General features: G+C 38.5%; 1 protein-coding gene across 1 annotated transcript; it reads right to left on the bottom strand.

Annotated features, from left to right (window-relative positions):
- Positions 1-3,942: 3,942 nt before the first annotated feature.
- Positions 3,943-11,021, bottom strand: fgf7 (fibroblast growth factor 7). The gene is made up of 4 exons (XM_041791192.1): positions 10,837-11,021; positions 9,764-10,405; positions 5,057-5,163; positions 3,943-4,893 (listed from the first exon to the last, which is right to left on the bottom strand). Exons 2-4 carry the CDS (start codon positions 10,047-10,049, stop codon positions 4,678-4,680), a joined length of 609 nt encoding a protein of 202 aa, XP_041647126.1. The 5' UTR covers positions 10,050-10,405; positions 10,837-11,021; the 3' UTR covers positions 3,943-4,677.
- Between the last annotated feature and the right edge of the window lie 2,862 nt (positions 11,022-13,883).

Genomic DNA, 13,883 nt, shown 5'->3' with positions numbered 1-13,883 from the left:
ATGTAAAATTCCATTAAGAAATGTCTTATTACCCACATGTAAGTATCAGTAATGCTAAATAAAAACAGTTTAGACATTCTGTTTAAACAACTTACCTGCATAGTGTACATTCAGCGATGTTACAAGGCAATATTTTTACTGTTAAGAAACTCCATGTCATTGCTGGCAAGAGTAAAGCCAGTTTCGTAATTTGGCTACTTTGTACCTCTAATGCACAGCAGATGAAGAGGAGTGGATGGGAATCCCTCATTTCATAAAAAGAAAAAAACTAGAGATGATTTGTGATTTCAGGAGCATTTTATTAAACAAAATCTGCAGGTCTTGGAACACCTTGTAAATGTAATTTATGTGTCTGGCGTGACTGTGTTGCGTCTTTTCTCTTGGAAGTCTGCAGCTTTCACGTCTATGACAGTTTTCTCTCATTCTCTTTGGCTTCAGCCTCTCCTCGTCCTGTTGGGAATACACAGCCTTGAGTCTGAAATGTGTTTACATTTTGAACATGTTACAAATTATCTGCTAAGACTAACTTTGCGTGACTTGGCAGAAGCCTTCACCTTGCTCAGATGTTGTTTGGGTCAAACGTATTTCAGGGGTTGGCTCTCTCAATTTGACTGTCTTTATCTGACAGGGGTTCTCCACTCCAGATGTGAACTCAGGCAAAAGGTAAACCTCATGTCTGCCTGTGTGTTTCTGTGCGTGTGCCTGCATGCTTGTGCTAATATGTATTATTTGTATGAGCTTATGGTGGAGGCACTCTGCCAATTTGTCTGCTAAGCTTTTTATCAAGATATAAACTCAAGGAGGGAATAAATGTGGCATTTGACCCTGTAGTTATATTTTTATCTTCAATCACAGATTAATACATTTATCCTTGAGTTGTATTACCACATCTCATCCTCTCTTATCTGATTGAATGATCTAATTCATGTAAGTCATGCATCCAAGATTGTCAGTGGACACTGAAGTTTTCCCAAATGCTTCTTTGCAATGTGTCTTCTATCTTCCTTAAGACAACATCAACAAATTTGATTATCTTGTCGTTAAATCAGCTAAGCTGGGAAATGTACTGCTTAATATCTCCTGAGGATTGTGGTTATATTTATATTTGAAACACTTGTTGCCCAATGTGAAATACATTTTCTCTACAGGCTGGTTGGAGTTACAGACTTTGAATCTGAATAACTGTATGCTAATTTTACCAAATAATGTTTAAAAGTTAGTAAGGATTAATCCCTCAACAGTATTTTTATTAAGGCCAAACTTACACATTTTATCCTTTTTCATTAGATAGTTTTTATTAAAAGCAGATCTACCCGAAATTGTATTAAGAAATGTTATTCACATTCAGTGTTAATCAAATGGCTTTAAATATTGCAATTAGATCCATTAAGGATGGATGCTGCACAGATTGTATGTTGCCAGATGCTTGGTGTGATAAATACCTTACTGATGTGAAGAGAGGATGCTGTTGAAAGGTAGAAAATTTTGCAAGTGAACTAATGCCATATCGTTTTTCATTAATGTCAGGTGACAGCAGGGAAAAGTGCTAGGATTTTGGAAAACTGATGTCAGTGTCTTTCTTCAGATGAACTAGATAATTTGGCAAGTGCAAACAAACCTCATCAACGTGTCAAACAAAATTTGCTCTATTACTGCACAAATAGTTATGCTCATATTTTGTTAGCAATCTCCTAAAGGTCCAACTTGTTGAAATCCCAGGCCTTCAAATGCTGATGCTTTTTCGCAGCCTCTGTGGGATACCCTTTGAGCCTTTACCAGGGTACTCTTTGGCATATGGGTTAAGGTGTAGCATAAAGGTCAGTCTGTTCAAAGGAGCCTTTTTGTATCTGTTTAATGTTTGGTTTCTCCCTTTCTGAACTGTGGATGGATCCATTTAAAGATCCCCTTTGTGAATGCTGTGAGTTCTGTTTTATTCCTTTCTTATACATATTTAGGTCTGTTTTAAGGTAACCTTTAATGTCTGGGTTATAGTCTGTTTTCTTTCTGTTTAAAACCTAGTTATGTCTGTTTTACAGTGCCCTGGAGAATGGGTTCTTCCAAATGTTTGGTTTTAGCAATAAATGCATCTTTGATAAGTTAAGATACACTTTATTGAAATATGATAACTCAGTGTCAACTTGGTCTTCTTTTTCACAGGACTCCAACTACAGTCTTATTTGTAGAAGTCCAGCATTCTTCCATTGCCTGAACGCCATTCTTTAGCCGGCTATATTGGTCCAACAATGTCACTCCCTCCATGTCAAGGTAAGACCAAACCACTGTCTCAAAATTACATTACTAAGCATTACTTGCAAGCGGTATAGACAATAACAGGGAATGAAAGCATCATAACTTAATGTAGAATTTAGTCAGAGGTTTTCTATGCCCTCTTGTGGTCAAAAACCCTAACATGGTGTCAAAAGTTGCAGAGTAAGACATCCAAGTTAAACCATGTGCATAGTAAGAGAAAGAGGACATTGTAAAATGAAATTCCTCTGTCTTGTTCTTCTTTTCCTTAAAAAAGAAATGGTATGGAATATTAATGTTACAGTTTCAGGGTATTGCAGTTTTATTAAATAGAGCTTGCCTTCAAAATTGCCACTAGTGTTGTTGTATTTCTCTCTAGTCCTTTAAAATCTTTTAAGTCAGTAATTGTCAACCGGTTAAGTGTAAGGACCCACCACCACCTCCTAAATGATAAATCATGAACCAAATTTCTTAGTTTTTTCAATCATTACCAAGTAGTTTTATTGAAAAAATCTGGCAGTCTGGACTTGCAATAGAAGAAAAGATATAAAGGAACAAAAAGATTCAAGACAAAAGATCTTTGTGAACTTTTTATCATACTGGAGCAGGGCCCAAGCACGCCCTCCTCACCTCCAAGTGTGTGCAGTGACGTCGCAACAGTTTCGGGTTTGTCATCATTTGGGGATGCCTTGCAGTCATGTTTAAGTAGCAACTGCTTCACCAAACTTTGAAATACCTGCAGGATAACCAATAGAAGAAGAAGAAACTTTGAAGCAGAAACAGTGGGTGTTTCTTGTTCTTCTTGGCATAGCAAAATAATGCTTACTAGAGCACAGCTATTTAATATCATCAACTCAAAACGCTTTGTCTTCAAATCAAGACACACCCTCAAATGGGTAGCGCGGTTGTGGCGGAAAAAGAAATCCCCTGTCGTGCTGGACTGCCGGGCCGAGTCAAACCAAGTAGAGCCAAGATGCTCAATGTAATGGAAAAGCCCCTTTGCTTCGCCCCTGATCAGAATAAGGATGTGAAGCAGAGAGGGGATGGGCCATAGTTTGGACACTCCTGCCCTAAGTTATTTAAAAACATTGTATGTGAATTTCTCCAGGGGGCTCTCAATCAAAACAATAACACAATACGAAGAGTAGAGACCAGTGCTGCCCATCTCTGCCGTTTACCTCTTGTTTTAAATTGAAGACTGTGCAACTCCTCCATAAACTGCATGTGTTAAATAGTAATCATTGTTTTGGTCTCAGGGATGATTTTTCAGATAATAAGGGAAAAAAGCTGCTTAAAGTGCCTTTTGTGATATGCAAGAAAGCTACTTGCAAAGCCTTCTGGGATTACTGACAGCGTGAAGGACACTTTTAACAGCTTTTCTCCCTCCTTATGAGAAATAAAACCACAATGTTGGTTTATTGTTATGGTGTGTAGTTTTTGATGTACAAAAACCTCTACTGGACCTGGAAATGCCTAGTGGGGCTGCAATATTATCGATGGGGATTTTGCATTAACTCAGGCAAATTAACATGTAACTGACGGTGGAGAACAGTCATTGTCCATCACAAGTAAGCAGCCCAAAACATGAATGAGATGCAGCTGTGGCTCCGCCGCAGCCACCATAACAAGACTCGTAGCAGTACAATAATATAGTACAATAATATATTGTTGTTCACTTTGTATTTTAATGTGGATATCTTTTCAGCAGCAGCAGAATATTTTAGCTTTCAAAATCACACCTCAAAATCACACCTCAATAATGAAGAGGGAATCAGTGAACAGCTACAATGATCAGAGTTTTCACTGCAGGAAGGACAGATGGTTCACAACAGATCAGTACAAAAAAGACTCCTACACGCACACAATGTTAATGGGCGTGCCATCCACCCTGCCTTAGTTTCGTGTGCTCTGAGCACTTGTACCATTAAAAAAACACAAGTCCAGCTTGCTTCAGGACGTCTTGGTCAAGCCAAATCTCTTCTCTGGACCTTTCTGCTGACCATCACAGGTCTTCTCATCCAGCAGGGTGTAAATCTTTGGAAGAGGATACAGTCCGACTGTGCGTAATACATTTGACTGTTTTATAAGAAAACACTTAAATGTTTTGTAAGGAAATGTAATACTCAAAATAATAATAACATTGAATAGGTTTTATTAGTTTTACATTTGGCGTACCAATGGAAGTTACTTAAAAAATGTCACAATTTTTTTGTTTCAGCATCTTATTTTCAGGTTGTTTGGAGTACTCAAACATGCCAATCTGATACCTTACTTTGAAATGAGAATGACAAAAAGTAGTAGATCATAAAAGATCAAACTGGAGGAGAGTGGATGAGTGTGATGCTGTTAAAGAGTTTAAATGTGTCTGTTAACATATATGATATTTGACTGAAATCTGATATAATTTGCAATTCATTAGTCCTCTACTTTTTACTCCACCCTCCTCTCCTCTTCTCTACACTTCATTGGGATGAAATGCGATGCAACATGCTCCCTCCTGGTCTTCTTTCCTCGCATCGGCCTTCCCTTCTGAGAAAGAGCTATGAACATTTCTTTGCCATTTTTAGTCCACTTTACAGAGGAGTAAGCATTGAAGTAGTTTTCTAGGAAAACCTCCTTGAAGTTGCAGTTTTCATTGTAGATCCTCTGGAAAGGATAAAACAAACATTACTACATTAATCCAAAACAACTCTTATTCATACTTTTTTCTTGGTTATTTCAAAGGATGTTTGGCAAACTCATGTCTTCCTCTGCTTAACTGCCTGAGCTGAAAACAGTGCATGACTTTTCTCACTGAGAAAAATATTACCTTGCCTTGCAGCTGTCCAGCCTTGTTCATGGAGATATAATACTGACTCTTCACGCCTTTGATGGCAAGGATGCCCCCCTCAGACACTGTCCTGATCTCCAGGATACCTGCCCAACATTCAGACAGTTAGGGAAGACATATTACAGGACAGATAAGACTCTATTGACATGTAGTCTTCACTCAGGCTCTACACTGCTCTCAACATTCATCTTCATTAACAAATGGGATGGAAGTCCCTGTGGTTAATCAGTCTGTGGTCTCTCTGGCTTTATTCAAGTCTTGTTAACTGGCCTGGGTGGCCATTACACAAACCACAACCTATGCCATAGCACATGTGGGAGACAGATTAGGCCTCTGTCTCCTGGGATTGAACAAACCACCTCCTTGCATGGGCTTTGCACGCTACGTTGTAGGCCTGCTCTTTGAATATGTGGGAGAGAAGAAATACTTAACTATTTTGGTTTAGAACTTTTTGGCCAAAACCTTTTTGAAAGAATAAAGTTTGTTTTCGCTTTCAAAAGAGAGAGGCAAATCATGCCACTGTAGTTTTTATAAATATACAAAGAAAATATCTCACTGGGGCTATTTACAATTGTGGTCAAAGCTTTCACCTCCGTTAACAACAAAGGTGCTTATGACTGATCCTGCAGGCCAAGAAGGTGGAGAATGCCGTTTTACATGTGATTAAATGCTAATACTAATCATAAGCAGAAGTAGGTCTGTTTTCTTGAATATGACATGAAAAGTTATCCTTGCCAGAAACAAAAGCTTCAACATACATATCGTTTAAAGCCATTATTTTATTTTTTACAGATATGAAGGATTTTAAGCATTGACTCAAAAGTTAAAGCTAACTTAAACATATAAATATGCTTTTGAAAGTAAATCACATGGTCTAGATAGTAGATTATTTGGTTTTATATAAACCTTGTCTTTCGCTTTTATAGATTACAGAAATTCTCCCGTCTGACAGGCAGAGAAAAAGGGAAGAACTCTATTAAAGCCCTTCAGACTGACATTGAGCGTGCAGCACTTTTAGTATTTGATTACAAACAGATGGCAGTCTCCCAATCTTGGAATGTTGTTTGTGCTCTGCTTGCACTTGATATTTAACTTAATATTACTGCCCTTTGACTGTGACTTACCCCTGCTTTCTATTCCCCTGTTTGATATTATTTGCTATGACTGAAGGGGAAGAAGCTTCTTAGATCAAATTTATGCGGTTGTAGCTCCACTAAACCTGGGAGCCCTGTCCATTCAAAGTTAGCTGAAGCATTTCCTTATAAACTATACATTTCTGACAACTTTAGAGACATGTTTGAGCCTGAAAGCTTGAGTTTAAGGCTTATATCTGTGTGTATTTATTTGCATTAAGAAGCATATTATATATAGTGAAAAGATGGATCTCATTTCTCGTCACACATACACATGTGCATGTTGTTAACGTTTTGGCTGTGATGCGTATAGCCTCTCAGATGAACCTCAGCTTGAACAGATTTGTTATCACTTGCTGATCCAACTCTCAGCTAAGTAAACTAACTGTGGGTAATCCCTAATCCTGCTTTTTGATTTTCAATCCAGTGTTTATATTCACTGGAAGGAATTATGGAAAGCTTTCCAAGCATAGTGTATAACCGTACAACTGATTTTAAGATTGATATTGACTTCTTAGAAACCTGTACCATTCAGAAATCTAATTAGGATAAAATATTTCTATTTGGTAGACTAGAATGTACCCAGTCTGCAATAAAAGGAACACTTACATTAATAAAATTATCTGAAATTAAATTACATGTGCTCCAAATTTCAAATTTTCATTGCAAGCAATAATACATTGGATGCATGGATGGACATGGATCCGCCATATTATCTGTATGATTTCAGTTATCAGCAGACAGGGGGGGCTCCTGAAGATCAGTGAAAAGTAGTTAGTAGTCTTAAATGGCACATTAGAAATTCTAGGCCATAAAAGTCTTAAAAAGTCTGATTTTACCAGTGAGAGATCTTGAATTTTAGCAGGCACTTTGAGTAACACGTCTTTATTCAATTGTTGTTTTCTAACCAATTTTAATCATCTTCCCCCACGAATTGTTGCAGAAATATTCTCCATTATTCAGGGAATTTATTGTTGGATGTTCTAAATTTCTGTAGCAAGACCCCCATACCCCTCTTAAATTTTGCCTGACTCACTGTGATTTGATAAACTTGGTACTGTTATATCAAACCAGGTTGCCTACTTAAAAATTCTTGTAGCCCACCCTTATTTAACAGGTCTTAACTGACAAAAAGTAATATTCTGCTTTTAAATAGTTAAATTGTTTAGACTCAACTCAGCACACCTGCTCAGCACCAAAAATATGTTATGATAAATATCAATATGCTGTAAACTGCCAGAATAGAGGCATTAAATGTTCCCGAAATCATCCGATTTGGGCGTTTATGACCCAAAACATTTATTTTGCTCTATAGCATTTAACATTTCATAAACAGATCTCTTAATCAGAGAATTCAGTCCTGGTCTGGTGTGCCAAAAATATCATGCCTTTCATTTTTGACAACTTGCAAAAGCGGTATTATTTTTTCATTTAGGTCTTAAATGTCTTTAATTTGATTTTTAAAATGTGTAGAGACCCTGATCAGGTAAAAACATGGGTTACCAGTATCGGCATACGCATACACATTTCTGCTGATATTTACAACCTAAGTATCGTCTGTATGTATGGCCATATGTGTGAATACGTTTTGGAGTTTAGACAGGACCAACAGACCCATGTCAGCTGAAGTCTCCCTTTTTTTCATCCTCGTTCCTTAAACTTTAGATTGGGGATACGGGCTGAAATTTTAGGTCTGAGCTATCTGTATTGGTAAGGCTAAGGTTAATTTTTATTATTGGCTACCAGATAAAGCAAGTTTGATATTGTGCATCCCTTTGCTCAACATCAGTTTAGGTTACTGAAGTGTATTATCGAAAGAAGTACAACAGAAAAAATGGCATTACTCCTACAGTAAAACCTGTAGAAGCTACTTGTTAAAGAGAAATGATTAAGAATATAGAGATCTGTTGGATTCAGAAGTACTACCACCCACTTATATGATAACGTGCGTGATTTCCTGTTTTCTTTGAATTCCCTGTTTTCCACTTGTCATGCTTTGGTTTGTAATTGGTTGACAAACCACTTGAACGTTGTTTATTTGCTCTTTAAAGTGGCTCAACACAACTTTTTATTGATATGATTATCACGTTTTGGTTTAACTTTATTTAGTTGTTTCATGGTTTGTCCCACAGAGCGATGACATGTGTTTGTTATTTCGATTTAGTATTTGGTTAGACATTAATGTGTCCTTTATCCATAAAGGGATTGGTTTTGCTTTGAGGATTTGTTTACATGTTCAGAGCTATGCCATAAACTACTGAAGCACCCAAAACCAGAAGTCACACATTTTATTATTGTATTGTGCAATGCTGCTGAGTAATTTCTTTTTCTTTTCTACTAGCCTGAAACATTTCAGTGGTCTATACGTTTACAAAGACAAAAAAATGAAGTTTTAGTCTTTGGATTTTGATTAAAGCAACACTTGGAAATAATAGAGAAGATTTTTTTTTGTTCTGGGAAGCAAGCCTGTATTTTGTTGCAGAGGCACATGGAATGTGGAAGCCCAAAATAATGGCACTCAAAGTTTCTCATTTTGGTTTCTAGTCTTTTAGACTCTGTTTGTGAAACACGCAATATGCTTTGAGGACTTTTTCTCCATTACTCTCACTGATTTAATACATGTTATGTCAACAGAGCTTGTCTATTTAGAGGCTTATCATTTACAGTTCACTTCATCTTTAGAATGCGGTAGCCTCATGAGTGTTTAAGTTTTCTGTCTTGTATTGCCAGTGATTACACAAGTGTCTTTTCCATCAGCTTTGAGGCATTTCCCCGTCAGACCAACATTCCTGCCACAGCCACACTGTCCGATAGGAGGAAATGATAACCACTCAAAACATCCTCACCATGTCAGAGATTTCCACTAGTATCTTTTAAACATGAATTTGAAAAACATTGGCTGTACAAGAATAAAAAATGTTAACCCTTTTAAACATCCATAACCAGACAAGCAGCCGCAGTAGTTAGTGGCATGCATTTTATGCTTTGTGAACCACTAATTTTGGGGTTCATTTGTTTGAAGTGTAATTTGAAGTGGGTTCATCAGAAGGTCCTCTTTCATTATTGAGGATTTTCAACATTTTTGGTCCCAGTCTCTCGTTCTGACATAATACTTTACGTCTGTTTTAACTTAAGTAGCTAGTAAGAGTCAGTGGTCAGAGAGACCTGGCACCCATTGGTCTCCAAGATGCTCCTATTTACTTCATTACCTCCTGTGTTTGGATGGTGTTAGTTTTAAAAGCCTAAAGCTACACCTGCTTCATTTTGCGCCTGTCACTTCGGCTGCTCTGACAAAGACACATGACCCATTAGCTCTGTGATTACACTGCGAGAACTGTTGTACAATAACACCGCCCACGTGCTTCTGTCACCTTGACAGGCGAAAGGTTTGTTACTGACTCAGTGGAAAAATCCCACAGCAAAAGTCGGTGTAAAAGAACTAATTCTCAAAATAAATTCACACCTACTGTAATGGTGGTGTTTTGTCTTTAACATACAGATGAGATTTAGTGAAACCACTTGTTTTATAAGATGTTAAAAGAGTCATCCTTACTGTGGCAGTTGGTTGGGTCTTGTGTTCCATTGATGTTGCCAAAATCATCAATTGTCAGGAACCATTGCGTGCGGCTGAACAGCTGTCGGATGCGCACATCTCCTCCCTCCATGTAGTCATAGTTCCTGGTGTGGCGCTCGTGTCTGGAGCAGTTCATAATGGCGGCAAGTTGCTCAGGAGTGCAGTCACTGTAGACCACACACACGCTACCAAACAGGAAGATTGCATGCAGGTACAGTCCCGAGAACAGATTTTGAAGGTTCCATGTCAGCATCCATTTGCGCATTATAATACAATGCAGTGGGGGTCAATGAACAACATACTGATGTGAAATGTGAAATAGAGATCTGTGTGCCGACCCCTGACCCCTGACTTTTGAGCCCTTGTGCTTAACCTTCGGCTCCCTGTTCCCGCAGCAGGAATCCCTGTGGGATGTTGACGCAGAGCACTTGGGGAGAAGACTTTTGAGGTTAGTTGGCGGTGGCTGGAGATTGGTGTGAAGAAGTTGGCAGGTGATAGAATTAAAAGATGATATCTCTCTTAATCCTCACTGATGCTGTGAGTTGACTGCTCCATCCTCTTGTGATCATAGTCCCACTTGGAAGGCATAAGAATCCAGTTCATGTAATGTTATGCAGGGCACTGTTAAAAAAAAGTAGACCGGTTGGGTTTTAGTAAATGCAGTAAAATAAAATAAAATTATAACAACCACAAGTATATTTACAAGTTGAAGGCTGTTTAGGCAGCTGCCAAAAAAATGAAACTATGTCTGGAATATCCCCAGTAGTTGATTTCTCATAAATTCTTAAACTACTTTTAAAGAGCATCTGTTTTTCTTTAATGAAAAGAATAGCTGTTGTTTTCCTCAATATTTATACTGTGAATTTGACAGGCATATGCCCCCTTGTCATGGACCAGTGAACTTTAAATATTGCATCACTGCTGTTAGATTGCTTTACAGGTTTATTTTATGCAATCTAACTACAGTGATGCAATATCAAGTTACAGAATGTACTTAAAATCAAACAAACTCTTTTTTCTTGCTTAAAAAAATCTGTATATTTGATACTCACACGTGCTCTGAATGTTGACTGGAGTTTTCAGAGGTGTATTCCCTTTCAGTCGAGTTTTAATTTGAAGAATCTTAGCCCTAAAACCCAGCAACACAAAACATCTAAGTAAGCTTGGAGCTTCTGTCAATTCCCATGGATGTCTCCCTGATTCTGGCAGGCTGACTCTGTGCATCTTCCACTGTCGCTGTGTACTCTGCTTAGATAAATGCCTCCTGCTGACCTCACTTGAGAGCAATTAGATCCCAACCAGTCAGCTGTCCCTGGCCGAGATGCAATGAAGAAACACCCTCTGCCTGCCTCATACTGTCACTCACCCACCGGACATGAGAGGGAGCTATAAACTCTTAGAACTGCATGCTCTTGTGGTATGCGCTCCTAAATACTTTTAGTGTATTTGCATGCAAACTCACCTTTGAAGAAGCTACTGCATTTTTTCCAAGAAACATCTTGCACTTAAATATGTTTGCTGTGTTTGATACACCTCTAACAGGGATTCATGTGAGTGCTGGTTAAGATATTTGCTCTGATGACAAAGCCTTAAAGAATCTCTCCCCTATTATTTAGAAGTCACGATTAATGAGGGGTTTTACATGGCTGCACCAAATCATTGGTAAGGATTTATTGACTTAAAGAAAAACACTTCAGAGAAGCCTTTTAGTTCTCATTACCATTGAGTGTAATAGAGGGAAGCAATAAGTTATGGCTGACAGGTATCCATCGAAGGGGAGAAAAACAGAGGACAGAACTGCTCAGAAGTAGTCATCTCTGTGTCATGGGTCATGCACTCTTTCACTTTTCGTGTTTGTATTTAAAGTCACAATTTATTGCCTTACATACCTGGCCTTTCCTTGGACTCACTACTTCAAAAGTTTATATGGGCCCTAATAACGCGCTCCCCTGGGGAGGTCAGGGCTGCAGGCCCGAGAGAGAGGGACTTCTGGCCGCAGTAGGTCTCCCTCTCATCTCTAAACTGGGGGTCGTAAAGACCTGATCTATTAGGTGTCACTATGGCCTGTTCATCTGTCCCTTCTATCACCTCAGACAGAACAAAACATCACTTCTGACAGCTAGTACACCGTGAAACACCTCATTACAATTCTAGTTTTTGATCACATAAGTGCTATTGTTTATTTACTGTATGTATAATTGATAAAACAGGAGCAGCACTTCTTAAGTAAATTCAACAGAAATAAATCTCAGACATATAAGATCAGAACCATTGTCCAGAAATTGCCAACCATTCATTGTGAAATGGTTTGCATGACCTGAGGAGCTGTTTCACGGGGCAGGTAGCACGTGGAAGGGGTCCCTAGAGGTAAATTGCTGCCAGCAGAGGGGCCAGACAATTCCAAGCCCCCAATCGATTGGCCTAAAAAGAAATGAATGACTTTGCTTGGTTGGAGTAGGTCGCCCTTTCTTAAAGACAGGCCTGGAAGAGAAGCTGGACCTCATTGCCTGAGTTCATGGCGTCTGTTTAGGCTCAGAAAATTTGTATGCAGTTTTTGGAAAAGATTATGTTTGTATAAATGTGATATTGAGAGAAAAACATGGTGTCAAAGATCTATGTTGGGGTTTGATGCCATGCCAGGTAGGGGTGTATATCTTACAATATGTCATGATTTAATTTAATTTACGTTCTGGGGGCCTCAATTTGAATCCAAAACTGTTTTTGATTTAAAATAATTCCTAATTCTCAAAGCATACCCTAATGTCAAAATGAAAACAAAGTAGTGTCAGTTAAACAAAAGTATGTAATGAAAAATAAGTGTCTGCATAAATATGCACCCCCTTCAAAGAGATAGACCTAATTCAGCAGAAGTACAGTCAACTGGTGCTAGCAGTTTCACAACTAGTAAAATGGGGATCACCTAGGTGATGCGTCTCAAGTGACTGTATAAAAGCAACTGTGTCTGGAAGGTCCAGTCACTGGTTAATCATTATTCCTGGCTACTATTACACTGTGAAGACAAAAGAACACTCCAAGCAACTCAGAAAAGGTTTTTGAGAAGTGCAAGTCTGGGGATGGATGTAAAAAGTTTCCAAGGCACCAAACATCCCATGGAGTTCACTTAAATCCATCATCAAGAAATGGAAGGAATATGGGACATGGGTAAATCTGCCTAAATCAGGCTGTCCTCACAATCTGAGTGATCATACAAGAAGGAGACTAGTGACCTATCTGCAGCAGTTACAAGCTTCAGCAGCTGAGATGGGAGAGACTCTGCTTACAACAACTGTTGCCCAGGATCTTCACCAGCCAAAGCTTTATGAGAGAATGGCAAAGAAAAAGACACTGTGGAAGAAAACAGATTAAATCTGGACTAGAGTTTACCAAAAGGGATGTGGCGAAATATGGGAAGATCCTGGAGGACAATCTTATTGAGTCTGCACAGAACTACGGCTTGAGAGAAGATTTGTTTTCCAGCAAGATAATGACCTGCTACATACAGTGAAAGCTACGCAGAAATGGTTTAAAGACAACAAGGGGATTGCTCTGGAGTGGCCGAGCCAAAACCCAGACCTCAATCCAATAAAGAATTTATGGCTAGAATTGAAAAGGGTTGTTCATACTCTGTGCAATCTGACGGAGCTTGAGCAGTTTTGCAAAGAAGAATGGAGTGAGATCGCAGTGTCCAGATGTGCAAGCCTGATTGACGCCTATCCACACAGACTCAGTGCTGTGATTACAGCTAAGGAGCATCTACTAAATACTGAACTGATTTGGGCGAATATTTATGTGGTCAGTTGTTTTACATTACATATTTTTATTCAGTTGGCATTAGAATTATTTGTTCACTTTGACATTTAAGATTTTTTTGTCAAATTATATTGATCATGATTTATAAAATCAACAAAAGAGTAAAACATCAAACAATCAAGGGATTGAATACTTTTATAGGCGTTGTATTACAAAAAGTGAAGTCTTCATTGTTGATGAGGTGATGTCTGTTCAGAATTAACTGGCAGATCCCTAAAGTGATGGTCAGTAGTTGGTGATGGCTGTTCTACTTATTTTATCTTGAGGTGGCTACTTATCTGACTTGATC

The sequence above is a fragment of the Cheilinus undulatus genome, linkage group 1 (assembly GCF_018320785.1).
Source record: "Cheilinus undulatus linkage group 1, ASM1832078v1, whole genome shotgun sequence".
Taxonomy (NCBI): domain Eukaryota; kingdom Metazoa; phylum Chordata; class Actinopteri; order Labriformes; family Labridae; genus Cheilinus; species Cheilinus undulatus.
This window is presented reverse-complemented; position numbering and strand designations above follow the sequence as displayed.

Bases quoted from the DNA above. Each gene is read 5' to 3' on its own strand.
- fgf7 (XM_041791192.1), bottom strand. From the start codon at position 10,049: ATGCGCAAATGGATGCTGACATGGAACCTTCAAAATCTGTTCTCGGGA. The intron at 5,164-9,763 runs GTAAGGATGACT...AATGTTGGGCAG, and splicing joins AGACCCAACCAACTGCCACA to GTATCCTGGAGATCAGGACA. The intron at 4,894-5,056 runs GTAATATTTTTC...TATCCTTTCCAG, and splicing joins CTGGACAGCTGCAAGGCAAG to AGGATCTACAATGAAAACTG.